This window comes from Peromyscus californicus, unplaced genomic scaffold, assembly GCF_007827085.1.
Source record: "Peromyscus californicus insignis strain IS unplaced genomic scaffold, ASM782708v3 Scaffold_3__1_contigs__length_106647218, whole genome shotgun sequence".
NCBI classification, from domain to species: domain Eukaryota; kingdom Metazoa; phylum Chordata; class Mammalia; order Rodentia; family Cricetidae; genus Peromyscus; species Peromyscus californicus.
In genome coordinates, this window is record NW_026294551.1 from 21,577,052 (window position 1) to 21,601,084 (window position 24,033).

At 47.2% G+C, this 24,033-nt stretch overlaps 1 protein-coding gene and 1 long non-coding RNA gene across 2 annotated transcripts; one reads left to right on the forward strand and one right to left on the reverse strand.

Moving 5' to 3' along the window:
- Positions 1-1,784: 1,784 nt before the first annotated feature.
- On the reverse strand, positions 1,785-5,940 carry Ramp2 (receptor activity modifying protein 2). Its single transcript, XM_052758181.1, has 5 exons — positions 5,829-5,940; positions 4,695-5,203; positions 4,153-4,218; positions 3,607-3,712; positions 1,785-3,468 (listed from the first exon to the last, which is right to left on the reverse strand). The coding sequence occupies exons 2-5, from the start codon at positions 4,819-4,821 to the stop codon at positions 3,213-3,215; spliced, it is 555 nt and encodes a 184-aa protein (XP_052614141.1). The 5' UTR covers positions 4,822-5,203; positions 5,829-5,940; the 3' UTR covers positions 1,785-3,212.
- A 121-nt stretch (positions 5,941-6,061) lies between these two features.
- Positions 6,062-22,600, forward strand: LOC128122536 (uncharacterized). The gene is made up of 3 exons (XR_008222456.1): positions 6,062-6,262; positions 18,839-18,953; positions 22,010-22,600. It is a non-coding gene; the product is annotated as an uncharacterized LOC128122536 (long non-coding RNA).
- Positions 22,601-24,033: the final 1,433 nt, after the last annotated feature.

Genomic DNA, 24,033 nt, shown 5'->3' on the forward strand with positions numbered 1-24,033 from the left:
CTCTTTCATTCTTTAAAGATGGGCATTTCCCTAAAGTCGAACCTCAACTATCTTCTTTTCAATACACTTTTTAACATTTTTTTCTTTTTTCAATAAACTTTTAAAGCTTTTGTACTTCCTATGGATGCATATTGTGGCTGAGGGTGGAAATAATCCCCAAATGATATTTCTACCTCCAACCTCCTCTCCCTTCCCCCTCCCCCACTGTTGATTCCCTATGGGTTATAAAAACTTGTCCCATTGTTACCTCATGTTACACATCCTTCCTTTCTTTTTTTTTTCTTCTTTCTTTCTAATTTGAGACAGAGTCTCATGCTTCCCAAACTGGTCTGGAACTCTTTTTTTAAAGATTTATTTATTTATTATGTATACAGTATTCTGCCTGCATGTATGCCTGTAGGCCAGAAGAGGGCACCAGAGATAGTTGTGAGCCACCATGTGGGTGCTAGGAATTGAACTCAGGACCTCTGTAAGAGCAGCCAGTGCCCTTAACCACTGAGCCATCTCTCTAGTCCTCCCCCCCCCTTTTGGAGAGGTCTGGAACTCTTTATATAGCCGAAGATGATGATACTTTACTTCTGATCCTCCTGCCTCCGCCTCCCGATTGCTGAGATTAGAGATGTTCACAAGCACACCTGGCAACATCCTTTCTTTTTTAAGAACACATTATTTTATTTACATGTACGTACACATTTATGCAGGTACCCATGGAGACAAAAAGAGGGTCCCCTGGAGCTGGAGTCACAGGTGTTTGTGAGTTGCCTGATACGGATGATGGGAATTGAATTCTGGTCATCTGCAAGAGCAGCGAGCATTCTTCACCTCTGGGCTATCTCTTCAGCCCCCTGCATCCTTTTATTTAGGTCAGTTCTGAAGGTCAAAGTCTAATTCAGAGGTTAAGAGCACTGGCTGCTCTTCCAGAGGTCCTGAGTTCAATTCCCAGCACCCACATGGTGGCTCACAACCATCTATAATGAGATCTGGTGCCCTCTTCTGGCCTGCAGGCATACATGCAGGCAGAATACTGTATACATAATAAATAAATCTGTGAGTTCAAGGCCGGCCTGGTCTGCAAAGCAAGTTCCAGGACAGCCAGGGCTGTTACACAGAGAATCCCTGTCTTGAAAAAACAAACAAGCAAAAAGAAGGTAGGGCCCTGTGGGAGGAAGTAGGTCACTGGGGTGTGTGCCCTAGAAAAGTATACCTTGTCCCTAGTCTCTGCCACTTTGTGCTTTCCAGCTGCCGTGTAGGTTCTGCTCGGCCACATGCTTTCTGCCATGATGCTCTTGCCTCACCATGGCCCCAGAAACAATGAAACCAAGTGGCCATACTGGAACATTAAGCAAAAATCAAGCTTGGCTCCTTTAAGTTTCTTTTGGTTGGGATTTTACCGCACAGACAGGAAAGCTGACACCACATCTCTTGTGAGCGTCTCACCATATGTGCTTTCCCCCTTCCTTTGCACTTGGATACATGACCGTTTCCCTTGCATGACTGCCATTGTATGTTCTAGGTTTTTGATTTATTTGTACTTGTCACGTTTCCCAGGGGATGAAAACCATTGAGAGTAGAAACCAGAATTGCTCTAACCTGCCTTTCCAACACTATGCTGCACACAGTGTTTTACACCAGCAGGCTCCTTGTGCATATTAGTCTTTTTTTTTTTTTTCTTTCAGAGCTGAGGACTGAACCCAGGGCCTTGCGCTTGCTAGGCAAGTGCTCTACCACTGAGCTAAATCCCCAACCCCCTTGGTGCATATTAGTAAAATGAACAAAGACATATATTCATGGGAATAGAGCAAATATTTATTCCAGCTAAAAACTAAAAAATATCCTTAGGTTGTTGGTCTGTGATAGCACGTGCCTTTAATTCCAGCACTTGAGAGACGGACTCAGGTGTATCTCTGAGTTCAAGGCCAGCTTGGTCTACAGAATGAGTTCCAGGACAGACAGGGCTACACAGAGAAAACTTGTCTCATAAAAACAAAACAAAAATCCTTAGATAACAGATGTGGCCTGAGAGAAGCATATCTTTGACAACAACTAGGTAGGTTCCAAGAAACACAGGCATGTATCTCTAAAACAGATAAGCATGTGCCTGGAAATAGGCGTGCACTCTTTAGGGAAGCAGATATTTTAGCAGGGAAAACGGAAGCCTCTAAAGAGCCCAAGAGTGCTGCAAAAGATAATCAGATGTTTCTATGGAAAGTAAAGTTGCTTTGCATGTGTTTGGAGGGACCTGGTAAGTGTAGTTCAGGAAGGATTGGAGATGAGAGTTCCCCGGTGAGAACTGGTCCTCACTGTCTGGGAAACACTGCTCATATAGAGAAATGATGAGTTGCAGAGAAGTAGGTGTGTCAATGGAGTATCTTATCCATATTTCTCAAGAAGCTCTAGAAGGGCCCAGCTAAGAATTTGGTTGTTAAGGAGATAACATGTTTCTGAGACCCAGGGTCCAGTTTCCTCAGCAGCCTGGAACTTCCTCTAGATCCCATACATTGTCTGGTTGTTGCCTTTAGTGGACACCAGGGGGCAGTGTGTGGTCATGATGGATCTAAGATGATGTGGGAACCTAGAGGGGACCTTAGAATCTTATAGGCGAAGCCCCCACTGCCTTGGGCCTCAATCCTGAGGTCCTTAAGGATAAATTCTGTTGGTAACCATATTTCTTCTTTCTGTCTCTAGAGTAAATTGAGGCACAACAAAAGGGCAAAGCTGGGCTCCTGGGTAGTCTTTCTTCCTTGCTGGAGTGGAGATTTCTTGCCCCTCCTCCCATACCTCCCCAACTAAAGGCCCCCAGCTGCTGTCCAGACCGGAAGGGAGTCTCTTCCTGCTTGTTTCCTGGAGCTGGGTTTGGAGAGGGACAGGAAAGGCCCCTCCCTGGGAGGAAAGAATATAGGAACATGGCTTTCTTGTGGGGGCGGAGGGCAGGTGAAAGGACCCCAAGATTCAAGCTCTGTTCCCGGGAATGAGGTCCTGTAGAAGTATCATCGACACAGACCGCACTAAGAAGGGAATATTGCACAAAAACACCTTTTTTTTTTTTTTTTTAAAGACTACAGAAATTGTGCCATGACTCGACTTGGCTTCCATTTCCACCAACCCAAAGGTCTATGGGGAAGACGAGAGCCAGAAAAGGAGATAGGAAGGGGAGGAGAGATTCCCAGTTCCAGCAGGGGTAAGGGGAAGATGGCTGCCGAGGATCGCACCTCCTAGCCCTGGGCATCGCTGTCTTTACTCCTCCACACCACAAGAGTGACCAGGAAAGGGATGAGGCAGATGGGGGCGATGATCATGGCTAAGAGCACATCCTCTGGGGGATCGGAGAAGGTGGGCTGCACCAGGGAGCAGTTGGCAAAGTGTATCAGGTGAGTCTTAAAGATGATCCTTTCTGCAAAAGGATTTGGGAAACCCCGGCCAAACCTCTCCGCCTGGTACTCCAAGCAATATTGCAGGTCGCTGTAATGCCTGGGGGGCAGCAGAGGATTTGAGTGAGGGAGGCGTTGGGCACAGGGAGAAGGGTGTCCCACATTAACGCAAGGCCCACCCACGAGGAAGTGGCCCAACGCCTGGCCTGAGCCACCCACCCTTCAACGTTGCCCCTACCTGCTAATCAAAGTCCAGTTACACCAGTCCTTGACCGAGTCCATAAGACTCTTATAATCTAACCAGCAATATTGGACATTCTCTTCATAGCTGTCCTCCATATTCCCTGTAGGGACAGATGCTTCACAGTGATCACACCTCCAAGCTGACCCTCCCTCCAAGCCTTCTGACCCAGGGATTTACAATGTAGAGCCCTTTGCCTTTAGACAAGGGAATCCCTCCGAAAATTTCCCTAGCAGGACACCTGTGGCTGTGGGGAGGTCCGGGCTCTGGAATCCTGTAATGGCTTCCATGTGCACAGTATTTCCCTTCCCAGCCTCACAAGCACATCCACATACACCTTGTCTGGGTCTTTTTTACCCAGCTGGGGCAAGATGCCTTAAAGCTGGATTCGGGCTTTGTGGGATAACGGAGAAAGGCCATAGGAACCCCAAGAGACACCAGGGAGGCATCACCTGGCCCCAGGCCTGTCTTGTGAAAGGACCCCTCCCCTGTGCTGGTTTTATCCTTCCGCTAGATCGTTCTCCCACAGACTTGGGCACCCACCTTTCGACAGCCAGCTGTCCTCAGTGGAAAGAGACTGATTCAGGGACTCCGGAGAGGTTGAGACAGCTGTATAAAGAAATGAGTGAGAAGGGTCAGATGATGTGGGAGAGGGAGGTCTGAACAGCGGTGCCTGTTTAGGGGTAGTGACTAAGGCCCTGGAAAGTCAGCACTACTTTGGAACATAAAGAGAAATAATCTCCCCGCTCCCTACCGGATTGTCCTAGTGCGGGAAGGGAGCGGCTGGTACCAGCTGCGCCCCCCTCGCACCGGGGCCCAAAGCCCCCTCCCTTCTTGTCAGTCCCGGACCTTCCAAGACCTCTCCGCCAGGTCCTGGCAGGCGCCCCAGCTTTCCTAAAGCGGGAAGCGCGGTCCTGTGCCAACCTGGAGATGTGTTCAGGGCCCGTGTGCAGGTCAGCGCTGCTCCGCACGTCGGTTGGTACTCTCGTGGTGGTCCCGTGCTGGCCTCGGTAGCCCAGGCCTCGTCCCCACCCCACCCCCCGACCTCCCTCGTCTCCTACCCGGGCCCCCGGGGTTGCGCTCACCACCCAGAAGCAGCAGCAGCAACAGCAGCAGGAGCAGCGGAGGGAGGCGGAGCGCTGCCGGCCGCCCGGCGCGGGTCAGAGCGAGCCGCGATCCACCCGGGGCGCGCTCCACCAGGAACCGGGCCATCACGCCTTGGGCGAGACGGCGAGGAGGGGCGGCGGAGCTGAGCTGGCCCGGGCGGGGGCGCCTATATCCCCGGCCCGAGCCGCAGGAAGCCGCGCCGCTTCCTCGGAGGGGCTGGGACGGCGGCGGCCACGTGGGGAGCGGGCTGCAAGGGGGAGTCACTGCCGCACCCGCGCCTGGCGCCCGCGCCTTGCTCCGCCTGGCGCGCCTTGGCCCACTCTCCTTTCCAGCTGGATCTGCAGGGCTGGACAGCTCCCCCTGTAACCCCAGAACCGGGATCTACTTCCCGCCCCGTACTAACTCGGGTCTCCCAGCATCAGCTGAGGGATTCAAGTCGCCCCCTCCTTCTCACGCCGAGGGGTGGGGTCCAGCTGCTGTTCCAGACCTGGGGAAGAGGGAGGCGGCTGGTCGCTCCAAAGGCCTCCCGCCGCCTAGTATCTGAGGCAGGGGGTTTGGGGGAAGCGGTGCCAGAAGCTACGCCCGCCCGCTTTTCCCAGGGAACATCCACTGATGTCAGCCGGTCTGCCGAAACTCGGGGAGAAGAGGGGCCTGGCCATACCAAGAAATGGAGAAGGCCAGGGAAGCAGGGTAGGAAAGAAGTAAAGTCTAAATAACCTCCCTTCAAGGCAAATTCTCGGTCCTTCACCCACAAACCTGACATGGCAGTAACATGACTACATTTCCAGGGAAATGGAGGGATTAGAACTTCCAATGTGCCGCTTAGTGTTTGAGGTGAGTTATCTTAGCTGCTGTTGCTGTGGGTGGAACCTCGGCCCCAAGGTATGCATATTATCATCACCACCCGGAGGAGGAGGCAGCTAAAGCTCAAGGAAAGACCCCGGGACTTGAACTGAGGCGTTCAGGTACTAATTCAACGTTCCCACTCCCTGGTTATACAGCCTTGAAGTCCACATTGGTCATCAGGACTTGCCATGCAATGTCAGGACCTTGCTCTCCTAACCTGTTGTGAGGACTTACCTCATCTGGGCAAAGAGATCGATCGTACTTACTCCACAGAAGCCGGTTTTCTTTTTTTCCTTTCCTGAGAGACTTGACTAAGGTCACATTATTGGGAAGCCCCAAGGCTCAGCTTAGGCCCCCAGGGACCCAGCTTACTCTCGCAGCTCAGCTGTTGCTGTATATTGGGCCAGCGATTCATTAGCCTGAAGCAGCCCAGGAGCTGGTTTGGCTGTGTTGTGCAACTCCAGGCACACAGCTGTCAGCACAAAACTTTCCCAATTACTCCCAGATGTTGACCCTTGAACTCAGCTGTTGCTGTTGTCACCGTTTACTGATTCCTGTCCACCAAAGTTATCTTTTATCATCTCTTTCTTTAAAGATTCTTGTCTCAGGTCCTCCAGCGGCTGCACTATGGCCGAGGCTAGCTGGAATCACCGGTCGGCTGTGAGAGAGGCGGCCCTTTGAACACCTCAAAGCTCCGTTGGTAAGGATCATTCCTGCAAAGGTGCAGAGGAGAGCCAGGGAGCCTCAAAGCCACTTTAGACTGGGACCAAGTTTTTCACATCTTCCATTGTTTCCTGAATTGCCCTTTTCTGCTTTTAATTTTAAATACTGTTTTATGTATGTATGTATGTGTGTGTGAGTGGACATGTATGCATGTGCATATGTGTACAGGTGCCTGAAGGGGCCAGAGTATGATGTGGGATCCTCTGGAGCTGGAGTTACAGGAGGGTGTGAGCTGCCTGATGTGGGTGCTGGGAACTGAACCTTCATCCTGTGCAAAAGCAGAAAATGTTCTTAACCACTAAGCCATCTCCCTAGCTTGCTTTTCTTCCTTCCTTCCTTCCTTCCTTCCCTTCCTTCCTTCCTTCCTTCCTTCCTTCCTTCCTTCCTTCTTTCTTTCTTCTTTTCTTCCTTCTCTCTCCCTCCCGCCCTCCCTTTTGGATCAGTATCTTATAAAGCTCCAACTGGTCTAACACAGCCAGGGATGACTTTGAACTCCTGATCTGCCTGCCCCACTTTCTGAGTAAAGTATTGGGATTACAGATGCACACCACCACACCCAGTTTATACTATGCTAAAGGTAAAATCCAGGGCCTCATGCATGCTAGGCAAGCTCTCCATCAATGGAGCTACATTTCCAGCCCAGGATTGCTCTTTTCAAGAAGGAAACTTGGTCAAGAGCGAGGTTTCTGGGCCATAAAATTGAGAGAAAGAAAGATCGAAAGATTGATTGGCTGGGAGGTGAGCAAGGAGGCATTTCCACTGGGTGGGGCCAGAAGCACCAGAGCCCACTGGGGGTTGGGGCTGGGGTCAGGGTCAAGGTTAAAAGTGACAGAAGCAAATATGGTTTTAAATGGGACAGTCGAGTATAATGGCTAAACGGCAATCCATGAGGAGGATGCTGAGGTCAGATCGGGCCTCTGTCTTTCTGTGGACTCTTGGGCATATCAATCTTCCTATCGCTGGAGCTCAGTATTTTTGTAAGTAAAATGGTCTTAGATTCAAAGGAGTAAAAATATAGGTAGCTTGCTATTAAGGGCAATTTTAGTTGAGACTTGGAGTTAAATCTGCATCGTGATGTTGAGCCTCCAAAGGATAGTTTGGGTTTTGTTTTTGTTTTTGTTTTCTAGATTAAAGCATTTATTGTGTTTGGGAAAGCAGATGTTTATCATCTGTAATATCTTGTAGACATCCGGAAATTAAAATATCTCTGCAATTCACATTTGTTGGTTTTGTTTGTTTGTTTGTTTGTTTGTTTTTGAGACTGGGTCTCTTTGTGTAGCCTTAGCTGTCTTGGAATTTGATCTGTAGACCAGGCTGGCCTCAAACTCACAGAGATCTGCCTGCCTCTGCCTCCTGAGTGCTGGGACTAAAAGCGTGCACCACCACCGCCCAACTATAATCTAGAATCTTAAATGAAAGATTACATGATATTTTAGGCTGGGCATGGTGGTTATTCTAGACTCAAGAGGCAGAGGAAGGAGGATAGTCACAGGTTCATGGCCAGCCTGATCTAATGGTGAGTTCCTGGCCAGCAGAGCCACTTAGCCAAACTCTCTCTCAAAAATGACAACAAGCCGGGCGGCGGCGCACGCCTTTAATCCCAGCACTCGGGAGGCAGAGCCAGGCGGATCTCTGTGAGTTCGAGGCCAGCCTGGGCTACCAAGTGAGTTCCAGGAAAAGGCGCAAAGCTACACAGAGAAACCCTGTCTCGAAAAACCAAAAAAAAAAAAAAAAATGACAACAAAACAAAACACACAGAAATATGTATTTAGACTTGCCAGGCAAGGTGGTACACGCCTTTGATCCCACCACTCGGGAGGCAGAGGCAGGCAGATCTTTGTGACTTAGAGGCCAGCCTGGTCTACAGATCAAGTTCTAAGAGAGGCTCCAAAGCTACACAGAGAAACCCTGTCTCGAAAAACCAAAAAAGAAAACAAAAAATCGGGCCTATTTATTTCATATGTATGAGCATTTCATGCATGTGTGTGATGTGCCTGGTGCCCACAGAGAGCAAAAGAGGGTGTCTAAACCCTTGGAACTGGAGTTACAGATGGTTGAGAGCCACCATGTGGGTACTGGGAATTGAACCCAGGTCCTCCACAAGGGCAACAAGTGCTCTAAACAAGTGAGTGAGCTCTCCAGGCCCTGAAAATGCATATTTCATTCCCTCCATTATCTGGCTTCCTTTCTTCCATTCCCTTTTAACCCCTTCCTCCCCTGCATCAGGCCCTGTGGAGGTTTAGATAGGAATGGCCCCCATAGACTCACACGTTTGTCCCTAGTTGGTGGAACTGCTGGGGAGAGATTTGGAGGAGGTGTCTCACTGGGGCAGCAGGGAGGCTTTGAGGTTTCACAAGACTCATGCCATTCCTAGCATTCTCTCTCGGAGTGTGGGTCAAGAGGTGAGTTCTCCACTGTTTCTTCACTGCGATATCATGGACTCCAACGCTCTGAAATCACAAGCCAAATTAAATGCTTCCTTTTCTAAGTTGCTTTGGCCATGGTGTTTTATCACAGCAATAGAAAACTAAGACAGTCTCCTTTTAATTTCACTTCCCCCTGCTCTGCTCTCTCTCTCTCTCTCTCTCTCTCTCTCTCTCTCTCTCTCTCTCTCTTTCTCTATCTCTCTCTGTCTCTGTCTCTCTCTGTCTCTCTGTGTGTGTGTGTATGTGTGTGTATTTAAATCTAGGTAATACATATAAGAGAAAACTTGCAATATCTGTCTTTTTGAGCCTGGCTTATTTTGCTTAACATATTATCTCCAGCCCTTCCAGTTTCCTGTGAATGACATAAGTGTTGCCTAGTTCATTTGGGCGGTGGTGGTGCACGCCTTTAATCCCAGCACTCGGGAGGCAGAGACAGGCTGGATGTTTGTGAGTTCGAGGCCAGCCTGGTCTACAGAGCGAGATCCAGGAAAGGCGCAAAGCTACACAGAGAAACCCTGTCTCCAAAACAAAACAGAACAAAAACAAACAAACAAAACAAAAAAACACTGTATACGAGCCACATTTCCTTTTTCTTCTATTTTATTGTTTGTTTTGTTGCTGTTTTAGAGATTGGGTGTCACTTAGGAGCTACCATGTCCTGACATTTTCTTTGTTTCTTCTTTTATTTATTATATTATTGGTTGGGGGTTATAGGCATATGTCTGTCACAGCTTATATGTGGAGGTCAGGAGACAATTTTTGGGACTTGGTTCTCTCTTTACACCTTTACATGAGTTCAGAGGATTGAAGTCAGGATTGCATGGCAAGTGCTTTCCAGCTGAGCCATCTTGCCAACCCTTATATCACATTTTCTCAGCTGTTTCCACTTTTCGGCTATTGTGAACAGTGCAGCAAGCAATAAACGCGTATGTGCAAATACCACTATGTTAATGTGACAGAATCTTTTGGGATATTCCCAGGAGTGATATAGCTGCATTATGATGGTATCTCTCTCTCTCTCTCTCTCTCTCTCTCTCTCTCTCTCTATATATATATATATATATATATATATATATATATATATATATATATGTTTTGTTTTGTTTTTGAGGAATCTCCACACTCATTTACATGCCCACAAAGGACAGCCTATTAAAATCATTCCTGGCTGGGCGATGGTGGCATACACATTGTTCCCAGCACTCGGGAGGCAGAGGCCAGAGGCCAGGTGTATCTCTACAAGTTCAAGGCCAGCCTGGTCTACAAAGAGAGTTCCAGGCCAGCCAGGTTTCCCAGTGAAATCTTGTCTCAAAAAAGGCTGGGCGGTGGTGGCGCACGCTTTTAATCCCAGCACTCGGGAGGCAGAGCCAGGCGGATCTCTGTGAGTTCCAGGAGAGGCGCAAAGCTACACAGAGAAACCCTGTCTTGAAAAACCAAAAAAAAAAAAAAAAGCCAAAAAAGAATGGTTATTCCTGAACTTAGGAGCCCAAACCCTCCCTTGCAGAATCTGGGAGTGTTCCTGCCTATTGATTTTGCTCATCCCATTTTCCCAAACCAGTTGGGTATTTGGATGTTTCATTGATCCCTTGAGTGCATCCTGGTAACTAAAGATCTCTTGAGGAGGGGAGGATCCTTTGAGGTGAACGTGGGACAACAGACCTCAGCTTCCTCTTCCAAGAAGCTCTAGGACATAGTCTTATGATCCTGAGCTACTGGAAGGGGAGGCTTCACTAGGGACCCAGCTGGTCCCTTCACAGAAGTCCTTTGTTTTTCTCCCGAGAGGTTGTTACTTTCCCTTTCCAATCCCACTTCTGCTGTTAAGTATATACTTAGTGGAGGTCTTGAGAGATGGCTTGGCCAGTCAGCAGGTAAGCGCACTTGCTGCCAAGCCTAGTGACCTGGGTTCGATCCTTGGGCCCCATATGGTGGAAGGAGAGAACTGACTCCTACAAGTTGTCATCCAACATCCACATGTGTACAGTATGCATGCACTTGCACATGTGCACACAAAATAAGTAAATAAAATTGTGATAAAAATTAAAACATTCACACATACACACTGTTTTGTTTTGCTTTGTTTTTTTTTTTTTTTGTTTTTTGTTTTGTTTTGTTTTGTTTTCTGAGAGAAGGTCTCAGTCTATAGCCAAGGCTAGCCTGGAATTCACGATGTCATCCAAACTGACCTCAAACTCGCGGAGATCCTCCCAGCTCAGTCTCCTAGGTGCTAGGATTACAGGCATAAGCCACTACCTCTGGAAAAAAAATATACTTTTTATTACAAATAACACATGAGTGTATACCACTTGCGAATGTTTAATACAGAAAATTTTATACCCCTACTCCTGTCTTCTCAACATTTTCAATTTAAAAAAAAATAATTCGCCTAGCCAGGCATGGCGGTGCACACTTTTGATCCCAGCAGTTGGGAAGCAGAGGTGGGTGGATCTCTGAATTCAAGGCCATCATGGTCTACAGAGTGAGTCCCAGGACATCGAGGGCTACACAGAGTGAAAAATTAAAAAAAAAAAAAAAAAAAGGATCACAGCATTCGGAAGGTTGAGAATCACTGCTCTAAGCCATCTCTCCAGTCCTACACACATTCACACATTTTAGATTAAAACAAAGCATCCCTTTAATCCCAGCACTTGGGAGGCAGAGCCAGGCGGATCTTTGTGAGTTCGAGGCCAGCCTGGACTACCAAGTGAGTCCCAGGAAAGGCTCAAAGCTGCACAGAGAAACCCTGTCTCCAAAAAACCAAAAACAAAAAAAAACAAAAAAAACAAAAACAAAAAAAAAAACAAAAACAAAGCATCAATGATATTTGGTATCTTTTATTCAGTTACTTTAAAATTTTTATAAGTTTTATTTATCTGTGTGCACGTGCGCATGCGCGCTCACGTGCAAACGCTCATACCACAGAGAATGTGTGGAGGTTAAAGGACAACTTGTCAGAGTCCCTTGTTCTCTCTTTCCACCACATGGGGTCCAGGTATTGAACTCAGGTCATCAGGCTTAGCGGTACCGTTACCTGCTGATCTATCTTGACGGCCCATTCAGTGCCTTTGGTTTTTTTTGCACTAATAGTACGTCTTGGATAGCATCCGTGATACTGCGTATAGATCTGTCTCTTTCCTTTTAACCATGGCACTGTATTTTATTCCTTTTTCCTTTTATGTTCAGTGGAGTCTAGTCTTTAAGGCTCTCACACAGCCCTTTATTCCTCTGTTCCTACCCCACTCCCTATGCCCCAGTGCTTGCAAACAGAGGAATCTGGTTCCGGTCCAGCTGGATACGATCCTGAGATTTCTTACCCAGCGTAGATTGATTCCTTCTGAGCAGGGATCTTACTGCATATGAGTTCCCCTCTCGCTACAGGCCAAGGGCCCTCTTGCCGGGAGCAGGGGAAGGGGTGACTCAACCCTTTGAAGGGGTGCCATTTATACTCTTTAACCTCCCCCCTGCACACCCACAAACCCAGAAAAACAGAGAAGGGAGTAAAGAACCGCCAGAGGCCTCCTACACCGTGAAATTCTCTGCAGAGCGTTCTGCTGTTAGCTCGCACACGATGGCCTCTTCCCCAGCTGTCTGCAAAACTAAAAGTGGAGCAGAGGAGAAGATGAGGGGGAGAGGCAGGGTAAGGAAAACCAGAAGTTCTGGCTAGGAGGGGTTGATCCTTCCAAACCAGAAAGAGGAGACAGACTTCTGGGGGGCGGGGCACGCCACAAAGGAGAGAAGCCACCAGCCTGGAGCCAGCTGGCAAAGAGAGGGGACATAAAGTGGCTGGAGACACAAGACTTCTTCTCCATCCGGCTTCATCTCCAGAAGGCTGGCACACCTAGCGTGACACCTAATTCTTGCTCAGAGAAAAGGGTCGCCGTTGGAGGGAACTTTGGCTCATGAGTTGGTAAAAGGCAAATGGCTAAGCCTCTAACTTAACCGAGTCGTGAGTTTAAAATGAAGCAATTTACTTCCAGTATTGAATGTCCTACACAGCATTCTTGGGGCTTGAACATGTTATGCCCTGTATTATATAACACCCCGGCGCCTGGAGTGCTAGGACATGGGGATGGCTTCACAGGACAGCTCTGAAGAACAGGGAAGGAGACAGCAATCCTGACATCTGGCATGGGGTCCTGGCAGCAGCCTCAAGAGTCCCTGGTATTGGCTGGGCAGTGGTGGCACACACCTTTAATCCCAACACTCGGGAGGCAGAGGCAGGCAGATCTCTGTGAGTTTGAGACCAGCCTGGTCTACAGAGCGAGATTCAGGACAGGTACCAAAACTACACAGAGAAACTCTGTCTTGAAAACAACAACAACAACAACAAAAGAGTCCCAGATATTGAGAGACTAACAGTTCTCAGTGCTACTGGGTGTTTTCAACCAGTGCTGGGGATTTGTTAGTAGCTAACATTTTTTTTGGTGGGCGTGGGGAATTTCTCTGTGTAGTTTTGGGGCCTGTCCTGGATTTCGCTCTGTAGACCAGACTAGCCTCAAACTCACAGACATCCGCCTGGCTCTGCCTCCCAAGTGCTGAGATTAAAGGCGTATGCCACCACCACCTGGCATAAGGTCAGATTTTTATTGTAAATGGGGAAATAAGATAGTTGAGGTAATAGCAGAGCCAAGATTTGAACCCAGCATAGCTTGACTCTAAGGGCCATGCATAAACCATATGATTTATCACACCCTTCTTACTCCAGACCCAAATCTTATTCCCTAGTGGGTCTTTTTTTGGTGGGGGGGCAGTTAAGTAGTGGAGCTTGGTCCCAGGGTCTCCTTCACGCTAAACATACACTGTGCTGTTGAGCTATACCACTGGCTCTCTCTCCGGAGTTCTGAGAGGAAGACAGAAGTTCTTTTAAGACCAGATGGATTCATCTGGAAACAGACATGTGTGCAAACTGCTTCCTCCTCCCTCTCTGACCCAGGCTGGACCATGACATCACATAATAGAAGCTGTTTTTCTGAAAGGAACCCAGGCCAGATTTACAAGAACGACACTCGACAGTGTGACTGAGAAGGACTGTGGCCAAAATGACCACAGCCGACGCCCATCGATGCTGAGAACACAGCTAGTCCCTCAGCACCTGGGGCTGACTCACTGTCACTCTCAGGAGCCAACGCCAGATGCAAAGATTGCTGGGACCCTCGCCCTGTCCCTCGTGGCTGTCCTGTGAAACCACCCTGTAGCACGAATCTTAAAGAGTCTTATTAGTAAAATCAAACCTGAGGCCAGTTAGTGGGGTGAATGCTGGAAGATCAGAGAAGCAGAACAAGCCACAGCTTCCTCACCTCGACAGTTCCTCAGCTGATCCTGTTTCCTCAGACTGGAAGCTTCTGTGTCCTCATCCCAGTGGCTCTCAGCTGAACTGCTTCTTGAAAGCCTAAAAGCTTAACCAGCTAAAAGCTTCGAGTTTCTGGTCTTCACACCTTATATACCTTTCTGCTTTCTGCCATCACTCCTTGGGATTAAAGGCTCACTTTCTGGGATTAAAGGCGTGAGTCACCATGTGTATCCTTGAACACACAGAGATCCAGGTAGATCTCTGCCTCTGGAATGCTAGGATTAAAGGCGTGTGCTACCACTGCCTATCCTCTCTGTTTTAATATTGTGGCTGTTCTGTTCTCTGACCCCAGATAAGTTTATTAGCATATACAATATTTTGGGGAACACAATACCACCACACCACCCTCAGGAATACTGCCTCATCCTAGCATCCCAAGAACCTGGATGTCACATAGAACATATACTACACTGATTTACCAAGCCTGGGGACGGCCAAGCAGGATGCCCAAAGCATCACACAACTTGCTTCCTTTGAAATGTGACTATTAAATGAGGTATGGTAGTAACCCACATTCTAGACAAGGAAGCTGGAGCTCAGAAAAGTTGAGTAACTTGAGGCCAGAGAGATGGCTCCGTGGTTAAGAGCACATACTGGAAGCTTAGTTCCCAGTACCCACTCCAGGCAGCTCCCAACCTCCTGTAACTCTAGCTCCAGGGAATTTGATACCCTCTTCTGGATCTTATGAGTACGTGCACTCTCTCACACACAGACACACATAGTTTAAAAGTAGTACAAACAAATCTTTAATCCCAGTACTTGGGAGGCAGAGGCAGGTGAATCTCTGTGAGTTCAAGGACAGCCAGTGCTATGTAGAGAAATCCTGTCTTGCTGGGCGGTTGTGGCACGGCAGTTCTTTGTGAGTTCCAGGCCAGCCTGATCTACAGAGCTAGTTTCAGAACAACCAAGGCTACACAAAGAAATTCTGTCTTGAAAATCCAACTAAACAAACAGAAGATGACAACAAAACACGTTGAATGGACAATGAAAATAATAAACAAATCCAAATATGTTAAGCAAATACGATACTAATGGCCCCATACATGCTTAACATACAGTATCTGTAATACAAGCTGAACTAATATTATAAAATACAGTATGTTTTTCTCACCTGTTCAATGGGTATTATGAATTAAAATGTGTTTAGGTGACAAGTTGACAAGTGGTGGACTTCTGATGGTGGATCATCATTGTCAACTTGGTTAGACTTAGAAGCATCTAGGAGACATGCCCAGAGACATGTGTGTTTCCAGAGAGGTTTAAATGAACAGGGAAGACCTAGTGTGAATGGGGGTGGTACCATCCCATGGGTGGGGGTCCTGGACTGAACCAAAAGGGAAGGAGAAGACAGCCAACAGAGCACTGGCATTCATATTGCTCTGCTTCCTGACCCTATAGGCAATGTGACCAGCTGCCCCATATACAATCTAGAGCAGATCTCTCCCCCATGCCTTTCCTATCATGATGGACTACACCCTCCAAGTGTAAGCCAGAAATGAACCTTTTCCTCCTTAAGTTGATTCTGTCAAATATTGGGTTATAGCAATGAGAAGAATTAGTAATACTGGAGGCATTACAGTTTGAATCTCTTCTACATTTTGAACTCTTGATTCCCAGATGGTGCCATATCCTTGGGGGATTCTGAAAACATGGGGAGAAATAAATGCTGGTGCTCAGCTTTCTCCTTTTTCCCTTTCCCACTTTTTCTTCAATCTCGGACCCCAGTCCATTTGATGGTGCCATGTGGAACATTCCTTTACACTGTGTGAATATATGTCACTGTGATTGGTTTAATAAAGAAGCTGACTGGCCAATAGCTGGACAGGTAGAGGTTAGATGGGACTGGCAGACAAAAGAACATGAAGAAAGGGAGAAGTCTTCTGGGAGTCCTCGAGGAGATGCAGAGGAAGCAGGAGATGAACTTGCCGTGTTGAAAAAAGGTACCAAGCCATGTGGCAGAGCATAGATAAGAAATATGGGTTAATTTAAAATGTAAGAGTTAGCTAGTAACAAGCCTGAGCTATTGGCCCATCATTTGTAATTAATAATAAGTTTCTGTGTGGTTATTTGGGAACTGGCTGACGGTACAGTACAACACACATTCTGAATTGTTCTCTCCTCAGTGAAACCTCTCTAGAAACATCATCAAAGAAGTAGGTCACTAGTGGAGGGCCTTTGCATCTTATATATGACCCTGCCCATGATTTCTATGCTTCTCTCTGCTTCCTGGTCTACCATGAGGTCAACAGCCTCTGCCACATGATCCAGCCACCATGAACTGGGCTGCTCTGTCTCTGCCCTTTCTTTTCTGCTGTGATGAGCTAGAACTGTGAAACTGTGAACCAAATAAAATACATATTTCTTTAAGTTGGTTCTATCAAGTATTATGGTCACAGAAATGTACAAGAGACTAATACAGGCAACAATATGAATAAGTTATAAGACAAAATACTTAGAGAAGAATTTGGCTATAGTCATTGTGTATTATTATTGCTGCTGCTGCTGTTGCGAGCGTACTCTTTGGCACTAAGTAGGGTTGGGTGTGTATCCCAGCTTCATTGCTTATTTACCTGTGCAAGCCTTTTTTTTTTTTTAAGGCATCTAACCCCTCCAAGTGTGTTTCATATCTGCCGAATGGGATGACTTGATGGACCTCACTAATCAGTACAGATGATACATGTAAAAGCATTTGTCCAAATGCCTTGGACTGTGTGAACATACATGTATCTGAATAGACGTTACCAGGGATGCAGCTCAGTCAGTTGAGTGCTTACCTAGTGTGTGGCAAACCTTAGGTGTGATCTCCAGCACTAGATGAAGCAGGTGTGGTGGTGCACACCTGTAATCCCAACACTGGGGAGGTGGAAGCGGGAAGGTCAGAAATTCAAGGTCTTTCTCCTCCATGATATAGCAAGTTCAAAGCCAGATGGTGATACACAAGACCCTCTCACATTAAATAAATTCATAAATGGCAATTTTTAAAAAAAAAAATTAAGGCCGGGCAGTGGTGGCGCACGCCTTTAATCCCAGCACTCGGGAGGCAGAGCCAGGTGGATCTCTGTGAGTTCGAGGCCAACCTGGGCTACCAAGTGAGTTCCAGGAGAGGCGCAAAGCTACACAGAGAAACCCTGTCTCAAAAAAAAAAAAATTAAAAAGAAGTGATCCATAATGTGTATCACATATAACAATATAACAGCTGTATTTTTAAGATATTTTAGGATCTCTCCAGTCTCATAATAGTGTTTTCATTACATAATACTCCTTTTATTGTAAAGAGTGCAGTCAGATTTAATCTGGGTTGGAATTTCAGCTCTCCTTCTTACCACCATAAGGTCATGGACCATGTGGCAATTTCTCTGAGTTCAGTGTCCTTCTCTGTAAATTGAAGATAATAATACCTATTTTTCAGGTATTTTGCAAGGATTACTTAGATTTACATTCTCTATAACAAATTGTTAAATGTTTAAATAAATGTGATTTATTTACCCTCCCCCCCCGCCCGTGTGTGTGTGTGTGTGTGTGTGTGTGTGTGTGTGTGTGTGTGTGTGTGTGTGCGCGCGCGCGCGCATGTGCGCTCGTATGTGAGTACAAGTGCCTAGGGATGCTTGACAGGAAGTCAGATCCCTGGAGCTAGAGTTACAGAGTGAACCACCTAATGTGGATTCTGGGAACTGAACTCTGATCTGGAAGATTAATATGTGCTCTTTCTTTGTAGGGGAGGGTTTTGAGACAGGGTCTCATTATGTAGCTCTGACTGTCCTGGAACTCACTATGTAAACCAGGCTGGCCTCAAACTTAGAGATCTGCCTGCCTCTGCATCCTGAGTACTGGGACTAAAGGTGTGCACCACCACCGCCGGGCTGCAAGTCTTATACCTTAGTTTCCTATACTGGGATTACAGACACTGGCTGCCAGGCCTGGCTTATGTGTTTTATTTTTATTCATTCCTGTACAATATCATGTATAGATGTGCATACTTGTTCTGAAAGAAATCTATAGCTGGGTGACCCATCCTAACCTCAGTGTGTTACAAAGGATCAACACTATCAGACTATCAGAGGAGTGACCTGGTAAACCAGGAAGGAGAAAAGGGAAGTCACCAGCCAAGGGGAACTCCCCTTTCCTGCCTGGCTAGGATTTGTTTGTCTTCCACAGAAACTGTTCCCTGTTGATAAGGGGGTCTGCAGAGTGTCTAGCTTTGATTGGCATCTTTAGTACAGAGGAAGTGAGGAGCCCCTTAACTTTCAACTATTTCCCTCTGGATGAGCAGACTGGAGCCCCTAATAGAATCAGTTTCTGGCGCCACTGGTCAGAGCAGAAAGCCAGGGAGTGGATCCAGAATCATGATGTCAGAATTAGAAGACCTCAGAGGAGGGAGGAGGTGGAGAAGTTTAGAGCATGGGCTAAGGAGGCAGAGTGGAGGCACAAATCCTGGCCATGCTACTTTATAGCTGCATAACCTGGAAGAAAGTTCTAGAATCATGTAAAGCCCTAGTTTCCTCAGCCATAAAATGAGGAAAAGAATATCCCTGACTCTAAACTGGAGGCAGAGGTAGTTGGATCTCTGAGTTTGAGGCCAGCCTGCTCTACGGAGTGAGTTCCAGGACAGCCAGGGCTACATACAGAAACCCTGTCTCAAAAAAAAAAAAAAAAAAAAAAAATGTGCCTTACTCTATATGAAATGAGCCAATCTTGCAAAGTAGACACTTAGCATAAGACCAGGCACATAATGAGAGCTTGATCATGGTAGGCTGCTGTCTTTTTTTTTTTTTTTTTGCAGCTCTGCAATTTCACTTTTATGGTTGAGGCTCCTGATGGCCAGAAAGGAAGCACAGCTCATTAGCTGTCCAGCTGACTGGAGCTACTTCCCAGGCCCAAGCGGGGCTATGCCAAAGGTGTGTCCTGAGAGATCAAGGCCCTGCATTAACTGAGCTGAACTCTGAGAGTCAGATGGGTAGCACTGCCCTAGCTGTGGGGCTGGACCTTTTAGAGCACCACAGATCAGACAGATCAGGGCATGACTCCCTCCCCGTGTCCCCCCCCCCCCCCCCCCCGTCCCGTCCCCCCCTCCCCCCCCCCCCCCCCCCCCCCCCGCCCTCATCCGCCCCCAACTCCGAACTGAGTAACTCCCGAAGAGGCAATCTCTTCCTGATGGAATTATTTATTTTGTAATTAACAAAGGCTGAGGAAGCCCTGTTTATGTTTTGGCTCAGAGGCTCAGAGTTGAAGTTTCTAATAAGCCGTGGACAAGGGTTTATTGTAGGCTTGCTCTTGCTTGCTGAATCAACCTCATTCTTACGATCCCTAAGCCACCAAGGGGCCAGGAGCTAAGTACCTAAGGCAGAAAGTGAGTTTTCTGAGATCAGAGGACAAAGTGTCCAGCAATGGAAAGGCTTCGAAAAATCAAGCCATGGTTCCTGGCTCCATAACGTCCAGCCCTCCACTCGCTTTGGAACTGTACTGGCCCCTAAGCATTCCGGGAGGGGTCTGGCTGTTTCACTGGTCACACCACGTCCTGGGCAGCAGCCCCAGTTTCTGGTGACCTTCCTGCGGGCGTTTAGGCTTGTGCTTTGCTTTGTTTTCCTGTTTGGTTTCTCACTGCAGGGCGGCCTTTCCCTGCTTCGGGGTGGGAACTGGGGGCGGGAGGGCGCTTCGCTCCCATCGCCACAGCTGTGTTTACACTTCCCTGTTGGGGAAATCTGGGGCCCAATCTTTCCACGGTCTCTCTGTGTCCCCCTCCAACACTTGTTATTTGAGATCCCTGGGGGCTTCACAAGGGAGGGTCAGGATGGACTGCGGGGGTGGGTGGGGGTGGTGTCACCATCTGAAGGGAACTCAGGTTGGAAGGGAGGAAAGAACAGTACAGGAGCCCTATTGAGAAGCCTCATCTCTTTCCCTTTCTACCAGGGATTGAGGACTAGCAGGCAATGAGAGTACACTTAGCACTGGCCCATCCCAGAAGGAACTGAACACGTGATGTGCCATTTCTAATCGCTGGGTTGAACAAAATCTTGCTTTGGGAAGGAGGGACGAGAGTTCACAGAGCAGGGAGTTCCTCTCCCCGGCTTCATTGGGGCTGGTGGTCACAGACAGAGCATGTTAAAACCAATACGATTATCACGAAATACAAGCAAATTAAAGAGGACTTAAGAAAACAGTCAAGTAAATAACACTCTTCTCCAGGGAGCAAGTTGAGCTGGTATTAATCAGTCGACTTGTGTTGCCAGACTCTCGGCCAAGCCCGGCAGAATGGCTGCCAAGGCCAATGAGGCATTAGGTTTCAGAAATTAAACACATAATTTTATTTTTCCGCAATCGGGGACACTCAGAAAAAGAACCCAAACTATTAGACTAATCGGCACACTGTGTCCAGTTTCTCTCGGCCCCAGAGGCCTCCAATTTAAGAGCAAGATGAGCAGCGAGAAGCCAAAAGTGACACAGTTATTCCTTTCTCTCTGTAGCTTCCTGGGGGTGGGGCCCGAGAGGAGACTGGGGCTGGGATCCTGGTTGTGTCTTTCAAAGGTCCAGCTGCTGACCACTGGCCAACAGTTGTTGTGTCCTTGTTGTGGTCCCCCACCCCCACCCCAGGACAAAGACCTAAAGCGTTGGAAAAGAAAGAAAGAGGTTCAGAAGGAGAGCTGGCCAAAGGCTGGCTGATGGTGTCTGGTGGAACAGGGTCAGCTGAGAAAGTGCCTGGTCCCAGGAAAAATACCTGGCCTTGCACACGGAGGAGGGGCACACTGGCAAACAAATTTTCCCCTAGGAACTTCATACTCACTGATAATGTGGAAAGTTGTTTTTATAGTCCTTCATTGACAAGGATTACTAAACCTGTGCTCAGTTCCCATGCCAATTATTGTGAGTAAGAAAGGCGGAAAATTGGAGTTGAGAGTCAGACCGTGGTGGCGCCCTCCTTTAATCCCAACATTCAGGAGGCAGAGGCAGGCTGATCTCTGTGAGTTCAAGGCCAGCCTGGTCTACAAAGCGAGTTCTAGGACAGCCAGGACTGTTACACAGAGAAACCCTGTCTCCAAAAGCCAATTGGGGAGAAAAAAAAATGGAGTTGAAAGGGGAAGCTCAGTAAGGCAGCTAGACTGAATGAGGAGGTGGGACTCTGGGCTACCCAACTCTCATTCTCAACCTCCACACAAATCTCCCCAGCTTCCTTCCTCACCACTTCAGAAACATCCCTATAATCAATTTCCTGTTATCTCAGGTTTTTCTTTCTTCGTCTCGGCTGTTTCTTGGCGAGGTCCTCTCCCTTGGAGTCAGTTATTGAAGGGGTTAAACGCTCCCACTTTCACGACTGAATTTAGGTCCCAGTTCTCTGAGGACAAACAGGTGTCTTTTCCAACAAAGGGCCATTTATCCACAAGGCCCTCACATTCACGGTCAAGGGACAGAACAAGCACAGAGGGTCTAAGTCAGCCTCACAGTGTCTCAAGGACAAACCCAGCAGCCCCCTTCTGAGTCACATCCAAGCTTGTGTAGACATACCCAAAAATGATAAAACTAAGCCTCAGCCAATTGAAAATATACTGACCAATTAGGTAACTGACCCTGAAACTCCCCTTAGTTGTGCTTAAAAGGAGCTTGCACGTCCCTCTAGGGGTCATCTCCATTTTATACAGGTGAGTGACCCCACATGCATGAGGTATAATAAACGATCTTTGTTCTTGCACACTATTTGAGTCTAGTGTCCTCCTTCAGCGGTTCCTCGGACCCTACATTACCGTCAGTATGGTGACGGTCCCCACATCCCTCATCGGTCTCTCCGATATTCAGATCTTCTGAACACCTCTTTAGATCGCTCACATTATTTTGAGAAAGTCAGGTTCCGCCACAGAGGATGGAAGGCAAATAAGCGACGCCCCTTGCTTAGCCTGCTCACTGTTAAAAGCTTGGCATGTGTTTTCTTTGATCTCAGCCTCATTTTTTTTTTTCCCTGCAGCTGCACCAGCTTAAGCACCTGAAGTCCTCCAGGCAAGATGAGGCTGGCCTGTTAGCCCACCCCAGCAAATCAATAGACGCTTATTCCTCTCTTTGTCCAGGGAGATGTCTGATCTCTTTGGTCAGTGCTGCATCCTTTCTGCTCATGAGTCGAAGTTCCACGAAACTTCTCGCACATTTGGCTCAGTCTCATTTTGTCGTTTCTATGACAAAAGATTCTGTCTCTGGCAATGCTTCACTAATTATAAATGCAATGCAATGGTTCTCAAACTTGGCTACATGCTATAATTACTTCAAATGTTTTTAAAACTCTGAAAACCCATGCTGTCCCCTAGACTAATTAAACAGACTTTTCTGGAGGGTGGGAGGCAGGCCTCTTTAGTTATTCACATTCTCCAGATAATCTTAGTGTGATCCAAGTTTGAGACCCACATATGCAGAAGGCATCAGAAGTAAAAGAGAATACCATTGCAAGTTACAAATACACTATAAAGGAATGCCAGGCGGTGGTGGTGCACGCCTTTGATGCCAGCACTTGGGAGGCAGAGCCAGGCAGATCTGAGTTCGAGGTCAGCCTGGTCTACAGCGTGGGTTCTAGGACAGCTAGGGCTACACATAGAAACATTTGTCTTGAAAAACCAAACAAATAAAAATAATAAAAAAGGAATATTTACTTTGATTGGTTATTGAACAAATAGATATAAGGGGAAAACAGTAAAGTGGATTTTTTGTTTTTAAAATTTTTCTATTATATTATTATTAGTGTGTGTATGGGTGAGGGTGGGTGGGTGGGAGTGCGGCAGCCACACGGATGTCTGGAGATGAACTTTGTATAGGTGACTTTCTCCTTCCACCTTCATTTAAATTGATATTCTAGGGATTAAACCTAGGTCACCAGGCCTACACAGAAAGTACCTTTACCCTCTGAACGGTCTCACTGGCTTAGAAACCCAAAGTTTTTAATTTATTGATTGACTGATTGATTTTTCTAAAACAGGGTTTCATTATGTAGCTCGAGCTGTCCTGGAACTCACTATGTAGATCAGGTTGGCCTCAGACTCACAGAGATCTGTCTGCCTCTGTCTCCCTAGTGCTGGGTGTTAATCCCACTGATGGAGAATAAGACCACGACCAAATTTGAAGCAACTTTTAATTAAATATTGGCCAGGTGGATAGGCTCTGGCTAGGTCCATACCCAGGTTCCCAGGAAATGGCCCTGAGTCAAGGTTTGCAGCGGCTTAAGAAGGAAAACCCATAATTCATTGCATTTTCCATCAGGTCCAATCAGCAGCAAGTGTACATTCTGAAGTATTTCCTGCCTGTGAACCTCCCGCCCACATGTGATTGAGCATACCCAGTACAGATGAGATGGGTCAAACAAACTTGTTTAGGGATTGAAAACCTGTGGCTTGTTATCTCCATACACAACAGCCTCCAGCATTTCAGGAACTATCTGTCCTTGGGCTTGCAGACCAGAGACGATTTTTGTTTCATGGCTCTCTAAGGCATAGCAATTAAAACTTTGGCTCTCACACGGGATTAAAGGCACGTACCACTACACCCGTCTCTAAAGTTTTTGATAAGAGGGAAAGAATAGTAGGGGCTGGAGAGATGGTACAGTAGTTAAGAGCACTGGCTACTTTTCCTTAGGACCAGGGTTTGATCCCCAACACCCACATGGTAGCTCACAGTGGTCATCAACTCCAGTCCTGGGCCCTCTTCTGGCCTCCAAGCATCCCTGCACACACATGGTGCGCACATACATACACTCAAGCATACACACCTACACAAGAAAATAAACAAATATTTAAAAATTAACTAAAATTAGTTGAGGTCATGTATTTTTGTCAAGAACATATAGAAGTGAATTTGTGCCCTTTGCATTGCATCATGTTGGGAAGTACTAAGCTGGCAAGGAAGTACTAAGCTACTAAGGTAGCTTAGGGGGCAAGGGCACTTGATACCAAGCCTGACCTGATGACCTGAGTTCCATCTCTAGGATCCACATAGTGGAAGGATAGAAAC

Coding starts and splice junctions, on each gene's coding strand:
- Ramp2 (XM_052758181.1), bottom strand. CDS start 4,821: ATGGCCCGGTTCCTGGTGGAGCGCGCCCCGGGTGGATCGCGGCTCGCT. Junction 3,713..4,152: donor GGACAGCTGGCTGTCGAAAG/GTGGGTGCCCAA, acceptor CTGTCCCTACAG/GGAATATGGAGGACAGCTAT. Junction 3,469..3,606: donor AACTGGACTTTGATTAGCAG/GTAGGGGCAACG, acceptor GCTGCCCCCCAG/GCATTACAGCGACCTGCAAT.